The sequence below is a fragment of the Cetorhinus maximus genome, chromosome 7 (genome assembly GCF_964194155.1).
Source record: "Cetorhinus maximus chromosome 7, sCetMax3.hap1.1, whole genome shotgun sequence".
Classification (NCBI taxonomy): Eukaryota; Metazoa; Chordata; class Chondrichthyes; order Lamniformes; family Cetorhinidae; genus Cetorhinus; species Cetorhinus maximus.
In genome coordinates, this window is record NC_135885.1 from 4,208,061 (window position 1) to 4,226,817 (window position 18,757).

At 45.9% G+C, this 18,757-nt stretch overlaps 1 protein-coding gene across 1 annotated transcript in view; it reads right to left on the reverse strand.

Moving 5' to 3' along the window:
* Nucleotides 1-1,179: 1,179 nt before the first annotated feature.
* The window catches only part of clpb (ClpB family mitochondrial disaggregase), a 127,238-nt gene continuing 109,660 nt past the window's right edge, over nucleotides 1,180-18,757 (reverse strand). Inside the window, exons 11-16 of the mRNA XM_078544968.1 lie at nucleotides 17,352-17,513; nucleotides 14,088-14,244; nucleotides 12,433-12,506; nucleotides 10,323-10,442; nucleotides 5,795-5,899; nucleotides 1,180-2,045 (exon numbers count right to left, since the gene is read on the reverse strand). Coding sequence (XP_078401094.1) covers nucleotides 1,797-2,045; nucleotides 5,795-5,899; nucleotides 10,323-10,442; nucleotides 12,433-12,506; nucleotides 14,088-14,244; nucleotides 17,352-17,513 — 867 coding nt within the window. The 3' untranslated portion in view covers nucleotides 1,180-1,796. The remainder of the gene's footprint in view (nucleotides 2,046-5,794; nucleotides 5,900-10,322; nucleotides 10,443-12,432; nucleotides 12,507-14,087; nucleotides 14,245-17,351; nucleotides 17,514-18,757) is intronic.

Below are 18,757 nucleotides of genomic sequence, written 5' to 3' on the forward strand. Positions count from 1 at the left end.
GCCTTGCAGATGGTGGACAGGCTTTGGGGAGTCAGGAGGTGAGTTATTCACCACGGGATTCCCAGCCTCTGACCTGCTCTTGTAGCCACAGTGTTCATATGGCTGGTCCAGTTCAGTTTCTAATCAAGGTAATTCCCAGGATGTTGATAGTGGGGGATTCAGTAATGGTAATGGCATTGAACATCAAGGGGAGATGATTAGGTTCTCTCTTGTTGGAGAAAGTCATTGCCTGGCACTTGTGTGGCATGAATGTTACTTGCCACTTGTCAGCCCAAGCCTGGATATTGCCCAGGTCTTGCTGCATTTGGACATGGACTGCTTCAGTATCCAAGGAATCACGAATGGTGCTGAGCATTGTGAAATCATCAGCCAACACCCCCACTTCTGACCTTATGATAGTACAAAGGTCATTGATGAAGCAGCTGAAGATGGTTGGGCCTAGGACACTACCCTGAGGAACTCCTGCAGTGATGTCCTGGAACTGAGTTGACTGACCTCCAACAATTACAACCACCTTTCATTGTGCTAGGTATGACTCCAACCAGCGAAGAGTTTTCCCCCTGATTCCCATTAACTCCAGTTTTGCTAGGGCTCCTTGATACCACACTCTGTCAAATGCTGTTTTGATATCAAGGGCAGTCACTCTCACCTCATCTCTGGAATTTAGCTTCTTTGTTCATGTTTGGAGCAAGGTTGTAATGAGGTCAGGAGCCAAGTGGCCCTGGTGTAACCCAAACTGAGCATTGGTGAGCAGGTTATTGCTGACTTAGTGCTGCTTTATAGCACTGCCAATGACACCTTCCAGCACTTTGCTGAAAATTGAGCGTAGACTGATGGGGTGGTAATTGGCCGGATTGGTTTCCTTGCTTTAAGTGGACAGGACATACAAAAGGCCCTTTGTAAACCTTTTAAGCCCTCCGAAACTCAAAGAGGGACAAGGCAGTGAGGAAGAAATAAAAGATGGATCTGAGGGCTGGGCTTTGAGAGGCAGGTGTTTAGGGTTCGTGGGGAGGAGGGGTGTGGTTTTAAAGTCCCCCTGTATAAGGCGCAGTGATGATACCAAACCCCAAAACGAAGGGTGTCTGAGAGTGGAGCATCCCGTTTAGTTGTCTGTGGTCTGATGGATCGGTAAAATAACAAAAGTCTGCAATCATTGAGTCTCTGCAGTTCAAACTATAATTCGGGCAAATCAGAAATTTAATTAAGTATCCACTTCCCACTGTCCCACTGTAAAGAGACAACACGATTTAGTTATATCTCTCTCTCTCTCGATGGCTCACTTTGAAATGCCAGCATGTAACTCACGCTGTATAGACTGGCAGCTTTTCCACTCCGACTCCTGTGGTCTGTGCTGAATTACAATGAGCTGCAATAACTCTGGGTCGCTCACAAAACACAGCCAAAGGAAAATAAAACCAACCAGGGAAAATCTGGTTCCTGAATGCTCTCCGACGTCTCCTGGAAACAGGAGGAGGCAATTTGGCCCCTCAGACCTGTCACATGGCAACAGGAGGAGGTCATTCAGGCCGTGAGGCTTGTTCCTTCAGAAAATGTACCTGTTGGCAAGTGGTGGGCAGATAGTTGGAGGGGGGGGGGTGCGGCTAAAAATAGACCCGTGGATCCCGTGCCACAGCACGAGTCAGTGGCGAGGGAGAGGATTGGAGACATCACGAACGATTCGGTGAAGGGATGGAGAGATCACAGGGAGGGCAGTGAGGGGGGGGGCTGTGAATTTCCTCATTCCCGTACGGCAGCAGTCAGTCACAGTCGAAGTTCCAGCTCCTATCCGGTGAGTGCTACAACCGGTGGACCACCTTGTCCGCTTTGACTGGGACCCTGATGTCCAGCCTGCGGGACTTGCTGTCTTTCTCCACGATCTCCAGCCTGATCTTCGTGCCCCTGCAGTCAGGCTCCCCGTGTTCGGTGCCTTGCTCCCTCGTCGCTCCCATGCCCGGACTTTCCACAGCAATGCGGAGTGTGCATCCGTGAGGCAGAAGCTCCTGTTCGTAGGCAGCTGCCAGCTGGTTTACAACACGCCGCTCCACCTGGGGGAATAACACAGGGGGGTGGGGGTGTGAGCAGAATATATAAAATTCCATCACTTACAGTCATAATACGAGAGTTTGTGATCTAGGCCTGGGTGGGACATTGGAGCAGGAGTCAGCCATTCAGCCCCTGGAGTCTGCTCTGGCATTCAACTAGATCATGGCTGATCATCTACCTCAACACCATTTTCCCGCACTAACCCCATATCCCTTAATATCATTAGTAATGAGAAATCTATCAATATCTGTCTTGAATGACTGAGCTTCCTCAGCCCTCTGGGGTAGAGCATTCCAAGGATTCACCAGTCATTGAGTGAAGAAATTCCTCCTCATCTCAGCCCGAAATGGCCTGCCCCTTATTCTTAGACGGCATCCCCTAGTTCTAGGCCCACACCCCGCCAAGGGTAACATCCTTCCTGCATCTACCCTGTCGAGCCCTGTAAGTTTCAATGGGGTCACCTCTCATTCTTTGAAACTCTAGAGAATACAGGCCCAGTCTCCTTAATGTCTCCTCATAAGATGGTCTCGCCGTCCCAGGGTTTAGTCTGGTGAGCCTCCACTGCACTCCCTCTATGGCAAGTATATCCCTCCTTAGGTAAGGGACCCAGAACTGGTATGCAATGCTCCAGATGTGGTCTCACCAAGGTTCTATACAACTGAAGCAAGACAACTTTACTCATGTATTCAAATCCTGTTATGATAAAGGCCAACATACCATTTCCCTTCCTAACCGCTTGCTGCACCTGCCCGTTAGCTTTCAAGTGACTTTTTTCTAATTCATTCAATTGCTCTGGGCTTCGCTGGCTAGGTCATCAATTATTGCCCATCCCTAATTGCCCATGAGAAGGTGGTGGTGAGCTTCCCTCTTGAACCGCTGCAGTCCATGTGGTGTAGGTACACCCACAGTGCTGTTAGGGAGGGAGTTCCAGGATTTTGACCCAGTGACAATGAAGGAACGGCGATATATTTCCAAGTGAGGATGGTGAGTGACTTGGAGGGGAACTTCCAGGTGGTGGTGTTCCCATGTGTCTGCTGCCCTTGTCTTTCTATTTGGAAGTGGTTGTGAGTTGGAAAATGCTGTCTAAGGAGCCTTGGTGAGTTCCTGCAGTGCATCTTGTAGATGGTACACACTGCTGCTACTGTGCGTCGGTGGTGGAGGGACTGAATATTTGTGGATGTGGTGCCAATCAAATGGGCTGCTTTGTCCTGGATGGAGTCAAGCTTCTTGAGTGTTGTGGGAGCTGCACTCATCCATGCTAGTGGAGAGTATTCCATCACACTCCTGACTTGTGCCTTGTAAACGGTGGATACACTTTGGGGAACCAGGGGATGAGTTACTCGCTGCAGGATTCCTAGCCTCTGACCTGCTCTTGTAGCCACAGTATTTATATGGCTAGTCCAGTTCAGTTTCTCGTCAATGGTAACCCTCAGGATTTTGATAGTGGGGGATTCAGTGATGGTGATGCCATTGAATGTCAAGGGCCGATGGTTAGATTTTCTCTTGTTGGAGATGGTCATTGCCTGGCACTTATGTGGTGCGAATGTTACTTTCCACTTGTCAGCCCAAGCCTGGATATTGCCCAGGTTGTGCTGCATTTGGACATGGATTGCTTCAGTATCTGAGGAGTCGCAAATGGTGCTGAACATAGTATGCTCAGTGAACATCCCCACTTCTGACCTTATGATGGAAGGAAGGTCATTGATGAAGCAGCTGAAGATGGTTGGGCCGAGAACGCTACCCTGAGGAACTCCTGCAGTGATGTCCTGGAACTGAGATGACTGGCCTCCAACAACCACAACCATCTTCCTTTGTGCTAGGTATGACTCCAACCAGTGGAGAGTTTTCCACCTGATTCCCAGTGGGAAAACAAAGACATCCAGGTCCCTATGGACATCAACAGTGCCCAACCTCTAGCCTTTTTAGAAAGACTCTGCACCTCTGTTCCACCCACCAAAGTGGATAACCTCACACTTATCCACATTATATTCCATCTGACATGTTCTTGCCCATGCACTAAGCCTAGGATACTGTATGCTTTATTAATCACACTCTCAACCTATCCTGCCACCTTCAATGATTTATGCACATATACACCCAGGTCGCTCTGCTCCTGCATCCCCTTTTGAATTGTGCCCATTATTTTATATTGTCTCTCCACACTCTTCCTACCAAAATGAATTACTTTACACTTCTCTGCGTTAAATTTCATCTGCCACCTGTCCACCCATTCCACCAACCTACCTATGTCCTTTCGAAATAAAAACAGAAAATGCTGGAAAATCTCTTCACACGGATTCAAAACACTAGCTCTGTTTCTCTCTCAGATTTGCAGCATCTGCAGTATTTTGCTTTTATCTATGACCTTTCGAAGTTCTACACTATCCTCCTCACGGTTCATAAAGCTCTCAAGTATTGTATCGTCCGCAAATTTTGAAATTGTGCCCTGTACACCAGAGTCTAGGTCATTAAATTATATCAGGAAGAGAAGTGGGCCCAATACTGACCCCTGGGGAACTCCACAACAAACCCTTTGTCCTGTCTGAAAAACATCCATTAACCAATACTCTCTGTTTCCTGTTACTCAGCCAATTTCGTATCCATGCTATTATCCTGGTCTATTTTATTCCATGAGCTATAACTTTTCTCACAAGTCTGTTGTGCGGCACTGTATTGAATGCCTTTTGGAAGTCCATGTACACCACATCAACAGCATTACCCTCATCAACCCTCTCTGTTACCTTATCAAAAAAATCCAACAATGCTCGTTTAACACAATTTTCCCTCAACAAACTCGTGCTGGCTTTCTTTAATTGATCTATATTTGCCCAAGTAATTATTAATTTTGTCCCAATTTTTGTTTCTAGAAGTTTCCCCCACCAGGGAAGTTAAACTGACTGGCCTGTACACCCTTTTTTGAACAAGAACATAACGTTTGCAATTCTCCAGGTTTTTGGCACCTCCCCTGAGTCTCAGGAAGACTGGAAATTATGGCTCCGCAATTGCTGCTTTCACTTCCCTCAGATGCATCTCATCCGGTCCCGGTGCCTTATCAACTGTAAGTACAGACAGCCTATCCAATACCACCTCTTTATCAATGGTAAACCCTTCAAGTGTCTGAATTATCTCCTTTTTCACTATGACCTGTGCAGCAATGTCTTCCTTGGTAAAGACAGACGCGAAGTATTTATTTAACACCTCAGCAATGTCCCCGGTCTCCATGTGCAAATCCCCTTTCTGGTCCCTAATTGGTCCCACTCCTCCTTGTATCATCCTTTCGCTATTTATATGCCTTATGAATGGTTAGGATTTGGAATTCTCTGCCTTATAGGATGGTGGAAACGGGTTTAATAGCAGCCTTTAAAAGGGAATACGTTAAGTATTTGGAGGAAATATTGCAGGGATATGGGAAAAGAGTGTGTGATTGGGGTTAACTGGATTTCTCTTTAAAAGAGCTGATACAAACTTGATGGGCCAAATGGCCCTCTTTCGTGCTGTACTATTTTACGCCTTTCAAACCCCTTTCATCCCAGTTACTGTACATAGAGGAACTGATGCTCCAGCAGACCCCTGGCATATTTAGCTTCTTGTCATTGCACTCTGTGCTTGGGCTGAATGTAGCTGAGGAGAAGCGTGCTGTATTAGTCACTGTGATCTATGACATATTCATATTTAATCTGCTTTATTTACAGAAGCTCTGATTTATGGCTGACACTGCCCCATAATCTCTCGCTGGCCTCCCCAGCCTCACCTCATGCTTGATGGATCTCGCTCCGTAATGCAAATTGTATCCTTCCGCCAGTACATCCATCACCTCCCGGTCCCACTGCAGGTTGATATCGTGTCGTTGCTTGGCCTGGAGGGAAATGAAAGGGATTTCAGGGTCGTACATTTACTGGATTTACTATGCAGCCACTCAACATCCCCTTCACTCCTTCATAAAAAAACACAAGAGAATATGCAACAAGCTCCTCTGATGAGGTTCCAGTGGGTAAAGGTACAGTTGGCGTAGCAGTGGGTTGTGCTCACGACAGAGTTTTGCATTCAGTTTTAAAGCTCTCATCCTTTCTTTCAAATTTCCCCACAGCCTTGCCCCTCTCTCTGTAACCTCCTCCAGTCTAAAGACTCTCTGAAATATATGCCTACCTCAAGTTCTTGTCTCCCTGATTTTAAATCGCTCCACCATCGTTGGCTGTGCCGTTGGCTGCCTGAACCCTAAGCTCTGGAATTCCCTCCCTAAACGTCTCTGCCTCTTTCCTCCTTTGAGACCCACCTCAAAACCTGCCTTTGGTCCACTGTCCTAATATATTCCTATGTGGCACAATGTCGTATTGTGTCGATCACTCTTCTGTGAAGCATCTCGGGTCATTTTACTATGTTAAAGGTGCTATATAAATGCAAAGTGTTGTTGTTTGATCCCCAGGTTAATGATCTTGGGTGGGGAAGTAGGGGAGCTATCGCTACTTGTGTGACCTCTGGAGCCAGGGAGCAGAAAGTCAGACAGAGTTCCTGTTGCTATGTGCTCCCCAATGATCTCTTTGCACACAGGTGAATGTGCTTAAACTGTGTCTCAGTAGCTTCACTTCCAACAGCACCTTCTAAACCCACAGCCTTTACCATCGAGAAGGGCAAGGGCAGCAGGCGCATGGGAACACCACCACCTGCAAGTTCCCCTCCAAGTCACACACCATCTTGACTTTGGAACGATATCGCCGTTCCTTCACTGTCGCTGAGTCAAAATCCTGGAACTCCCCCCTGCGAACAGCACTGTGGGTGTACCTACACCACATGGACGGCAGGAGTTGATTGGGCCACTCGGCCCATCGAGCCTGCTCCACCATTCAACACGATCATGGCTGATCTTGGCTTCAACCCCATTTTCTCGCCTGCTCCCCATATCCCTTGATTTCCTGAGAGACCAATAATCTGTCTATCCCAGCCTTAAATATGTTCAATGATGGAGCATCCACAACCCTCTGGGTATAGAGAATTCCAAAGAACTCACAACCCTTTGAGAGAAGGAATTTCTCCTCATCATTCTTAAATGATCAACTCCTCATCCTGAGGCTGTGCCCCCGTGTTTTAGACCCACCGACCAGTGGAAACAATCTCTCAGTGTCCACTCTATCAAACCCCTTCAGAATCTTGTAAGTTTCAATGAGATCGCCTCTCACTCTTCTAAACTCCAGAGAATATAGACCCAATTTACTCAGCCTCCCATCATAGGACAGCCCCCTCACCGCAGGGACCAATTTAGTGATCCTTCACTGTACCACCTCCAATGCAAGTAAATCCTTTCTCAGATATGGAGAACAAAACCGCACACAGCGTTCCAGATGTGGTCTCACCAAAACCCTTTACAACTCCAGTAAGACTTCTTTATTCTTGTTCTCCAATCCCCTTGCAATAAAGGCCAACATGCCATTTGCCTTCCTAATTGCTTCCTGCACCTGCATACTAACTTTCTACCTTCCTTATAGGAGCACCCCCAGGTCTCTTTGAACATCAACATTTGCGAGTTTCACACCTTTTAAAAAATATTCTGCTTTTCTGACAACTAAGTGAATAACTTCACATTTCCCCGCATTATACTCCATCTGTCATCCTGTTGCCCACTCATTGAACCCTGTCTATATCTCTTTGCAGTCTCTGTGTCCTCCCCACAGCTTACTTTTCCAGCTAGCTTTGTATCATCAGCAAACTTTGACGCATTACTCTCTGTCCCTTCATCTAAGTCATTGATATAAATTGTAAATAGCTGAGGCTCCATCGCTGATCCTTGTGGCATTCCAATAGTCACAGCCTGCAACTTGAAAATGCCCCATTTTTGTCCACTCTTTGCTTTCTATATGTTAACCAATCCTCTGTCCATGCTAATATATTACTGCCAACTCCATGAGCTCTTATCTTGCCTACTAACCTTTTTTTGTGGCAGCTTATCGAATGCCTTTTGGAAATACAAGCATACCACATCTACTGGCTCCCCTTTATCGAACCTACTAGTTACATCCTCAAAAAACTCTAATAAATTTATCAAACAGGATTTCTCTTTTGTAAAACCATGTTGACTTGTTTTAATTATATATACTTTTGTAAGTGCATTAAGGCTTCCTTAATAATAGATTCTAGCATTTTCTCAACAACTGATGTCAGGCTAACTGGCCTGTTTTCTCCTTCCCTCCTTTCTTGAAAAGCAGTGTTGCATTTGCAAACTTCCAATCTGATGGGACCTTTTCCGAATCGAAGGAGTTTTAGAAAATCATAGGTGGCGCACCACATCTTCTCAAGGGCATTTAGGGGTGTGCAATAGACACCCACATCCCAAGAATGAATAAAAATGATACTCTTGCAGCTAGTCTGCAATTTCTACACGGGCAATGTTTCATTGAGCGGGTGGTCAACCCATGAAACAGGTTTTGTAGGGAAATGGTTCATTCAGATGCAAATTGTACAGATTTCTTAGTAGAAAGTAATATTTTGACATGGAGCATACGAACAATTTGAGGCACGGGGTCAGGGTGGGAAAGTGGAGTTGATGTAGAGGTTCAGCCATGATCTTATTGAATGGCAGAGTAGGCTCAATGGGCCACTGGCCTACCCCAGCTCCTATTTCTTATAATGTGTGGTGAGTGCAGCTTGAGAGCCTTTGGACCTGTGGTTCCCAAAGAGGGGGGTTTTTCTCACCTCATGTCTGGGTGTCATTCACAGACTCATTGATAGAGACTGATTGCTGTGATTAGTCAATAGCACCAGGACGGTAAAAGGTGGACGAGATGGACCTTGGCCTTCCTTCATTTAGCAACTCCCAGGTTCCTAAGCAGGTGTGTTGATGATCTGGAAGGCGCTGCCCGAAAGTGCAGTGGAAGCAGAATCAATAATAGCTTTCAAAGGAGAATTGTATAAATACTTGGAGAGGGAAAATCTGCAGGGCCACGGGGAAAGAGTGGGGGAGTGGAACTAATTGGATAGCTCGTTCAAAGAGCTGCCATGGGCATGATGGGTTGAATGGCCTCTTGGGCTCTATTAAGAAGACATTTCAATGTGCTTGATTGGCAGGCAAAGGAAGACAAGAACTTGGTGAAACCACTTTCTGTTGCTGTGAGTCATAGAAACTAAACTTGTTTTCTCTTAGCATAATGTTCAAATCAAGAGCATCATGCACATTGGCAGCCTGAAGGAGACACATAAAGAAACTCCGACTTCAACTTTCTAAAGGGAATTGGATCAATTTTAAATTTACAATTGCAAAGGGATACAAAACAGAGAATCCTGGAAGGTTAATAAAGCAATGGGAAGGGGATGTGGGCAGGCCAGCATTTATTGCCCATCCACTAACTGCCCTTGTTCAGAGGGCAATTAAGAGTCAACCACATTGCTGTGGGTCTGGAGTCACATATAGGCCAGACCAGGTAAGGATGGCAGATTTCCTTCCCTAAGGACATTAGTGATCCAGATGGGTTTTTACAACAATCGGCAATGTTTTCACGGTCATCATTAGACTTATAATTCCAGTTTTTAAAATTGAATTCTGCCATGGTGGGATTTGAACCTGGGTCCCCAGTGCATTACCCCGGGTCTCTGGAATACTAGTCTAGCGACAATACCACTATGCCACCGCCTCCCCCGCTTTACAAAGAAAGGGAGCGTGTGATAAAAGCCAGGAAGTTATGCTAACCCTATATGACCCTCTCATGCCCAATTCTGGGCACCACACTTTAGGAAGGATGTGAAGGTTTTGGCGAGGATACAGAAGAGATTTAATTAGAATGGTCGCAGGGATGAGGATTTATATTTACACGGAGAGACTGGAGAAGCTGTAGTTCTTTTTAGAGCAGAGGAGATTTGACGGAGGTGTTTTAAGGTGAAGAGTTTAGTTAGAGCAAACAGAGAAACCATTTCCAGAGGCTGAAGGGTCGATAAGCAGAGGACTCAGGTTTAAGGTGGCTGGCAAAAGAACCAGAGGTGACACGAGGAAGAACGTTTTTAGATGAGTGGTTAGGATCTGGAAGCCGCTGCCTGACAGGGTGGCGAATACAAGCTCATTAATGGCCTTCAAAAGAGAATTAGATATATACTTGAAGGAGAAAAACCACAGGGATACGTGGAAAGAGCAGGGGAGAAGAACTAACCGGATCGCTTTTTGAAAGAGCTAGTATAGACTTGATGGGCCGAATTGGCCTCCTTCTGTGCGTAATGGTGCATTCTGCGATTCCAGGGCATGATATATTTTACATTGACACAGATTTTTTGAAATCATCAGCACAGGATCCCTTCCTTACCTTCTTGGCCCAAAAGACTAACTCCTTGTTGACCAGCTGAATCAGTTCGGAGTGACAGAAGGGAAGGAAATAAACAATCTCGTTGATTCTGCCCAGAAACTCGTCCCGTCGGAAATGGGCCTGGATAGAAGCACATTCACCATACGTCAGCGGGTTATTATCATAAAGCCTTATGTTTCAATTACATCAAAATGTTATTTGGTAGCACAGAACTTGAATATTACAGAAAAAAGACATATTTGCAAAGCTTTTTGTCTTGCACTCATCAGGACAATCGCAAGAATACCAATGTCAGGGGAAGCAACAACTCTATACTGTATGAGAAGAGAGTGCTGATTGGTTGGCAATTGGACTCTGATTGGTAGAGGTGTTGCCGTGGAGAACGCACCAGTTAATAGGGACCGACAGTTAACTGCCAAGCACTGTTAAAAATTTAAACCGGGCAGCTTGACTCTGATTGGTCAGGGCATTGCCCTGAGGACTGAGCCAGCGAATGGCTGTCACTTATTTTGTTCAGCTGAAACAGGTGCAATGTGTGTACATGTCCTTTCTGTCTGCAAAGAACAGGACCCTGTGTGTGAACATATGTAGCTTTCAGTACACGCAAATGTGCCACACTGCGAGTCCAACTGACAATCTTAAATTGGTTTGTCAGTGTAATTTTTAGTACCATGTGGATTACTTAGCAAATGTTGTCCAATCACGGAATCACATCTAATGTAAGTTACTGTGTTTTGAGTTTTGCAAGCACGGGCTGGTTGGGTACGGCCTGTACCTTGCCCGTTGCGAACAGCGGAAGGGACATGCTGTTTGGTGTGATCCACCAGTCTTTGGGACATACAGCCTACATACCTAGCATCACACTGGCACTGAAATTCATACAGCACATTACTCATTTGTGTGATAGGCAGAGAAACCAGTCTTTTTGGCTTGACGGCAGCATCTTGTTAGTGGTGAACACCACTCGTGTTGGTACTGCATAGTAGCAGCGTGTTGCACCTGTTGCTCAGATTTTTCCGATACCTTGCCCTTCCAGGGTAATCTGAGGCAGACTGGGCACTGTTCAGGGCCAAAAGTGATGGCCTTAGACCCGTTCATGAGTCTGCGTGATATACAGCCATTATCCTGCAGGATGTCTTTGATGTGCCTTTTCTCAGCATCAAAATGATAATGTAATAGTGACAGTAGGACCAATAGGCAATAAGGGAATGGGAATAAGGTTAGAGTGATTCACAGTGTTCAAGGCAGAGATTGAGGAGCTCCTGAGGGCAGCGCACAGAAGCCATAGTCACACAGGAAGTCATTAGTGACTTTGACCAGGTCACTCGGTATCTGGCGAGTTTATAGTTGGAGGAGAACAAATTGAGGATAATGCCATTTAAATTCCTTCAACTAAACACTTGGAAGAATTTCTGCAATGAATAATCAGATAGGAAGGACCTGAGAGGAAAAACCATGAGGGGTGTTCAAACTGTGGGTGCATGTTTTTTCTTTATCCTTTAATGGGGTGTGGGCGTCGCTGGCAAGGCCAACATTTGTTGCCCCTCCTTAACTGCCCTTGAACTGAGTGGCTTGCTCGGCCATTTCAGAGGGGCAGCTAAGAGTCAGCCACATTGCTGTGGGTCCGGAGCCACATGTAGGCCAGGCCGAGGAAGCACAGCAGATTCCCTTCCCCGAAGGGCATTAGTGAACCAGATGGGTTTTTTTACAATAGTCAACGATAGTTTTATGGTCACCATTACTGAGACGAGCTTTATATTCCAGATTTATTAATTGAATTTAAATTCCACCAGCTGCCACGGTGGGATTTGAACTCATGTCCTCAAAGCATTAGCCTGGGAATCTGGATTACTATTCCAGTGAAATTAGCATTATGACACTATCTCCCTTTAAATGGCTGAGTTGGGATGAGAGAGGAATGAATGACAATGGGAGTTGAGGTATTAAAGGGATGAGTAACAATGGTGGTGTTGGGGTGCTGGAGCTCGATAAGAGAGTAGAAGGATGGGCTAAAAGCAAGGGAATGACCAATGATGGGCAAATGGCAGTTTCTTGTCCTTAACTACACTTGTACTTGGTTCAGTTGCTGTAACTTGAGTAGTTATATTACCTTCAGAATGGGTCTGATCACATGTTCTTTGAAATGTCTGGAGATGGTCACTTTCTCATGCAGAAATACATCATCTGCAATAACCAGAGAGAAGCTCAAGTCAAAAGAGGATCCAGGAACTTCAGTCAACCTTTTCAACAGGGATAATGAACGCTCCACATATTTACACTTACACTGATAAGGACTGAAGCTACGACCCCTCCCTCCCATCTGCATTCCATCTGATTCTTGCCATCAACATCTCCTCTCTGTAACTGGCCAAGTCTCAATTACTTACTGAAGGCACTGTCCAGTGTGATACTGACCGGTGTCTCAGTTACTGATGGCACTGTCCAGTGTAATACTGACCGGTGTCAGTTACTGAAGGCACTGTCCAGTGTAATACTGACCGGTGTCAGTTACTGAAGGCACTGTCCAGTGTAATACTGACTGGTGTCAGTTACTGAAGGCACTGTCCAGTGTAATACTGACCGGTGTCAGTTATTGAAGGCACTGTCCAGTGTGGTACTGACCGGTGTCAGTTACTGAAGGCACTGTCCAGTGTAATACTGACCGGTGTCAGTTATTGAAGGCACTGTCCAGTGTGGTACTGACCGGTGTCTCAGTTACTGAAGGCACTGTCCAGTTTGGTACTGACCGGTGTTTCAGTTACTGAACGCACTGTCCAGTGTGGTACTGACTATGTCTCTGTTACTGAAGGCACTGTCCAGTGTGGTACTGACCGGTGTCTGTTGCTGAAGGCACTGTCCAGTGTGGTACTGACTAGTGTCTGTTACTGAAGGCACTGTCCAGTGTGGTGCTGACCAGTGTCTCGGTTACTGAAGGCACTGTCCAGTGTGGTACTGACCAGTGTCTCTGTTACTGAAGGCACTGTCCAGTGTGGTACTGACCAGTGTCTCTGTTACTGAAGGCACTGTCCAGTGTGGTACTGACCGGTGTCTGTTGCTGAAGGCACTGTCCAGTGTGGTACTGACCAGTGTCTCAGTTACTGAAGGCACTGTCCAGTGTGGTACTGACCAGTGTCTCTGTTGCTGAAGGCACTGTCCAGTGTGGTACTGACTATGTCTCTGTTACTGAAGGCACTGTCCAGTGTGGTGCTGACTATGTCTCTGTTACTGAATGCACTGTCCAGTGTGGTACTGACTATGTCTCTGTTACTGAATGCACTGTCCAGTGTGGTACTGACTATGTCTCTGTTACTGAAGGCACTGTCCAGTGTGGTACTGACCAGTGTCTCTGTTACTGAAGGGACTGTCCAGTGTGGTACTGACCGGGTTCTTGGTGAGTGAAAGCACTGATTTATTTGGGATTGAGCAATACACCTCAGGAAATTCTGAAAATCAGTGCCTAGTCAACATGATGGGTTAGTTGATTTGTTTTGGGAGGTAGCAAATATACTTAAGAGCAATACAGTTCACCGTGTCACCTCTGGGCTAGTGACTAGTGAAAGGAAATCAGCTGATGTCCAGTGAACCTTACAGGAAAAAGTGCAGTGATTGAGCTCTGAGGAGATCAGGACATCAGAGGCTCTGATATCTCTGTGTGATGGAAGATACCTGCTGGGGAGAATCTCGGAGGTGAGTGGGGGTTAAGAGTATTAAGCAAACACAACAAGATAGGGGCTCGATACACTTCAACACCATCCTGCAGCTTACCTAGATTCTCGGCTAGACGTTTCTTGCCCAGTTCCTGGGCCTCCTGACGCAGTTGCAAGGCATGCTCGGCTATTTCCTCACTGGCTACATTGGAGGTCATGATGAAGATTGCATCCTTACACTCGATGGTCTTTCCTTTGCCATCTGTCAGTCTTCCCTGAAAGTGAGGAGAGCGGGGTCGGGGGTTTTAAAGACTTAAGATCACAACTCCAAATGAACAATCCAAAGCCGCACGAAACATCGCCATGAGCTGTGACTCATGCAAAGCAGCCAAGTGGCCGCTAATTTGCACACAGGAAGATCCCACAAAGCAGAAACTAGGTGACCAGGTGACCTATTCTTAGCGATGTTGGAATGTTAAATAGGAAACAAAGGAATTGCTGGGCAAAGGAAGTCCAAGGCCCATCTAATTCACCTTCCAGAATCCTGGCAGTTAGGTGATAAAATGGTTATGGAGTCATTGTCCAGTAATTGTTGAGATTGGTTGCTATGATGAATGAGTCTACAACAGATCCAGGCGTGAGGTGAGGAAAACGCCCAGTGGTAGAGAGCTTTGGGAACCATAGGTCCAACGTCACCTCTACCTCAGGGGCATGTTGGCTCAGGATACTGGGCGAACTGCCCCTACCAGGTAAACAAACAGGCCATTTGGCCCAACTGGTCCATACCAATGTTTATGCCTCACACAAGCCTCCTCCAATTCCTTTTTATCTGCATTTATTACCTCTAGACTTGACTGATCTATATTGGCTCTCAATCTTAAAATTCTCACCCATGCTTTCAAATCCCTCCAAGGTCTCATCCACCCACCATCTCTGTTACCGCTTCTAGGCCTGGCCTGGCCTCTTGAGCATCCTTGATTTTAATCGTTACACCATTGGCAGCTGTGCCTTCAAATGCAAAGACTCTAAACTCTGGAATTCCCTTCCTAAACCTTTCCACGTCTACCTTGCTTTCCTACTTTAAGATGCTCCTTAAAACCTACCTCTTTGAGTTTTTGGCCTGTTAGAATCATATCTCTCAAGACTAAAGTTTTATTTTACAAAATGGAGGGACATGGCATGATCTGGATGCTAACCTGGGAATTTTTTTTTAAAAAGGTCGTAAGTTCACCTTGGGGCTGTAAACAAACAGGCCTCTTCCGAGAAATCACCTGACTGATATGGTACTTGAGAAGGACTTGGTCGTTTGTTTGAACTGCAAAGCACTTTACTTAATGAAAAGCTGAGGGACAAAAATGGCAATCACATGGGAGAGAGAAAGAAAACTGAAGTTGTGAACCTGCTTGTTTTGAAGGGGGTTTTGTTGGAGAACAAGCTGAGGAAAGAAGGCTACCTTGACTGGCTCTCTCTCTCTCTACCTGGCCTAAAATTGGGAGGGGCTACCAAGCTGTAGCCAGAGAACCCTCAACCAGCCTGCATTTGGTCCTGCAAAGCTGAGACCAGGGGTGAGAATGTCCAGGCATCCACTGGGACCAGCTGCTGCCTTCACAGGAGAGAGCTCCAGGTCGACAGCGTCGAGACCCTGTGGATTTTATTCTTTATTTTATAACACCCATCCTCCAAAACCCATCTCTGCAGAGAGACTCTATCTGTTTGTCCTTTGTTTGTGACTGTTTGACTCTGTGTGTGAGAGTCTGTGTGTGTGCGCGCTCAGGGGTTTCTTTAGGAAGAGATAGACAGTCATACTTCCCATTTACAATTGTGTGTTAACCAGTGCTTGCAACTTGTTTGAAGAAGTTTTGTTTTAAAATAAATTAAACATTCTGAGTTTTTGATAGAAGCCTGGTCAGAGACTCTTATCTTCTGGGCACTTGAGGCACAGGTATATAATTAGCCATTTTGGTGAGAAAACTAAACATTTAAATTAACGGTAGTGCCTGCAGAGTAATGGGGCTTGATAATCCACACACTCCTCCCATCCTGGTCATAACAGGTCACCTGTCTTAATATCCACAACACAAGCAATTGACAGAAGAAGTCAAGAAATAGGAGCAGGAGTAGACCACACGGCCTGTCGAACCTGCTCCGCCATTCAATACGATCATGGCTGATCTTGGGTTTCAACTCCATTTTCCCGTCCGCTCCCCATATCTCTTAATTCCCTGAGAGACCAAAAATCTGTCAATCCCAGCTTTAAATGTATGCAATGATGGAGCATCCACAACCCTTAGGGGTAGAGGATTCCCAAAGATTCACAACCCTTTGAGTGAGGTAATTTCTCCTCATCTCCTAAATAATTGGCCCCTCATCCTGAGACTGTGTCCCCCGTGTTCTAGATTCCCCAGCCAGGGGGAAGCAACCTCTCAGTGTCCACCCTATCGAGCCACTTCAGAATCTTATAAGTTTCAAGGTGATCGCCTCTCATTCTTCTAAACTCCAGAGAATATAATTTACTCAACCTCTCGTTATAGGAGAACCCCCTCACCCCAGGGACCAATTCAGTGAACCTTCACTGTACTGCCTCCAATGCAAGTATATCCTTCCTTAAAAATGGAGACCAAAACTGCACATAATATACTGGATTTGGTCTCACCAGAGCCTGCACAATTGTAGCAAGACTTCTTTATTCCCTCTGAAGCTATTTACTCCCTAGCAATCAAACGTCATACCCATTAGCTTTTGTAGTGAAGTCACTGTTGCAATGTAGAAAAGGTGGCAGCCAATTTACACACAGCAAGCTCCCACAGTTACATTCGAAAATATTTTAAAGTTTATATATTTAAGATTCACCGTAACTAGGTTATAGGTTTCAAAGAAAATCCAAATTTGGCATCAGTGCTTGATTTAACATGTCTCCTCTCCTGAGCAGTGTTCTCTGAGCAATCTTGGCCTTTCAACTGGATTTCTCACGCGAAAACCACCAGCATCTTTTCATTAATCTTCTTGGAACTTCAGTGTCAATCACCAATTACTATTGTGTCACACACGTCTCTGAATCAGAAGGTAAGGAGTTCAATCCCTGCTCTAAGGACTGGAACACATAACCTTCTGATGCTCCAGCACGGTACTGAGGGAGTACAGCACTGTCAGAGGTACCCTCTTTTGAATGAGACTTTAAACTGAGGCCAAGTCTACCCTCTCAGGTGGATGTAGATGATCCTTCTGTAGATGATGGCCACTATTTTGAAGAACGGGGGAGCTATCCGAGTGGCTTAGTTCAATACTTATTTCTCAACCAGCATCACACAAACAGATTATCTGATCGTTATCACATTGCACAATGTAAATTCTTTCTTTTGCCTCACAGTCAGATGGGACTCACCTCGTCAAAGAGTTGCAGCATAACGGTCAGAACATCGGGATGGGCCTTATCCACTTCGTCAAACAAAACCACGGCGTTCGGACTCTGTTTCAGTTTCTTGGTCAGCTGACCACCTTCCTCATGTCCGACATAACCAGGTGGTGAACCGATAAACTTTGCAACCTTTGAAATGTACATTATTTTATTGAGAAATTTATTCCAGTATTCGTCTAGTTGCTTAAACATGTTTGCATTGCCAATTTGTTCATTTTTATTTGTGTCCAGAAGGCAAGGGACGTCCATGTTGTAATAGAATAATTCCATCTTTCTGTCTTGGAGTTACTCACATGTGTATTAGATACAGAGTAAAGCTTCCTCTACACTGACCCCAACAAACACTCCCAGGGCAGGTACAGCACGGGGTTAGATACAGAGTAAAGCTCCCTCTACACTGTCCCCATCAAACACTCCCAGGACAGGTACAGCACAGGGTTAGATACAGAGTAAAGCTCCCTCTACACTGACCCCATCAAACACTCCCAGGACAGGTACAGCACGGAGTTAGATACAGAGTAAAACTTCCTCTACACTAACCCATTCAAACACTCTCAGGTACAGCACGAGTTAGATACAGAGTAAAGTTCTTTCTACACTATCCCCATCAAACGCTCCCTGGGCAGGTACAGCACAGGGTTAGATACAGAGTAAAGCTCCCTCTACACTGTCCCCATCAAACATTCCCAGGGCAGGTACAGCATGGGGTTAGATACAGAGTAAAGCTCTCTCTACACTGTGCCCATCAAACACTTTCAGGACAGGTACAGCACGGGGTTAGATATAGAGTAAAGCTCCCTCTACCCTGTGCACATCAAACACTCTCAGGAGAGGTACAGCACAGGGTTAGATACAGAGTAAAGCTCCCTCTACAATGTCCCCATCAAACACTGCCAGGACAGGTACAGCACGGGGTTAGATACAGAGTAAAGCTCCCTCTACAATGTCCCCATATCAAACACTCCCAAGACAGGTACAGCACGGGGTTAGATACAGAGTAAAGCTCCCTCTACAATGTCCCCATCAAACACTCCCAGGACAGGTACAGCACGGGGTTAGATACAGAGTAAAGCTCCCTCTACACTGTCCCCATCAAACACTCCCAGGACAGGTACAACACGGTATCACTGGATGATTACAGCACAGCAGGTGGTTTGGCCCCTCGTGTCTATGCTGGCCCTCCCAAGGAGCAATGCACCTAGTCCCCTTCCCCTTGTCACCCTGCACAATGTTCCCTTTCAGATAATAATTTAATTCCCTTTTCAATGTCTTGATTGAACCTGCCTCCACCACACTCTCAGGCAGCGTATTCCAGATCCTAACCACTCGCTGCGTAAAAAAGTGTTCCCTCATGTCACCATTGCCTCTTTTGC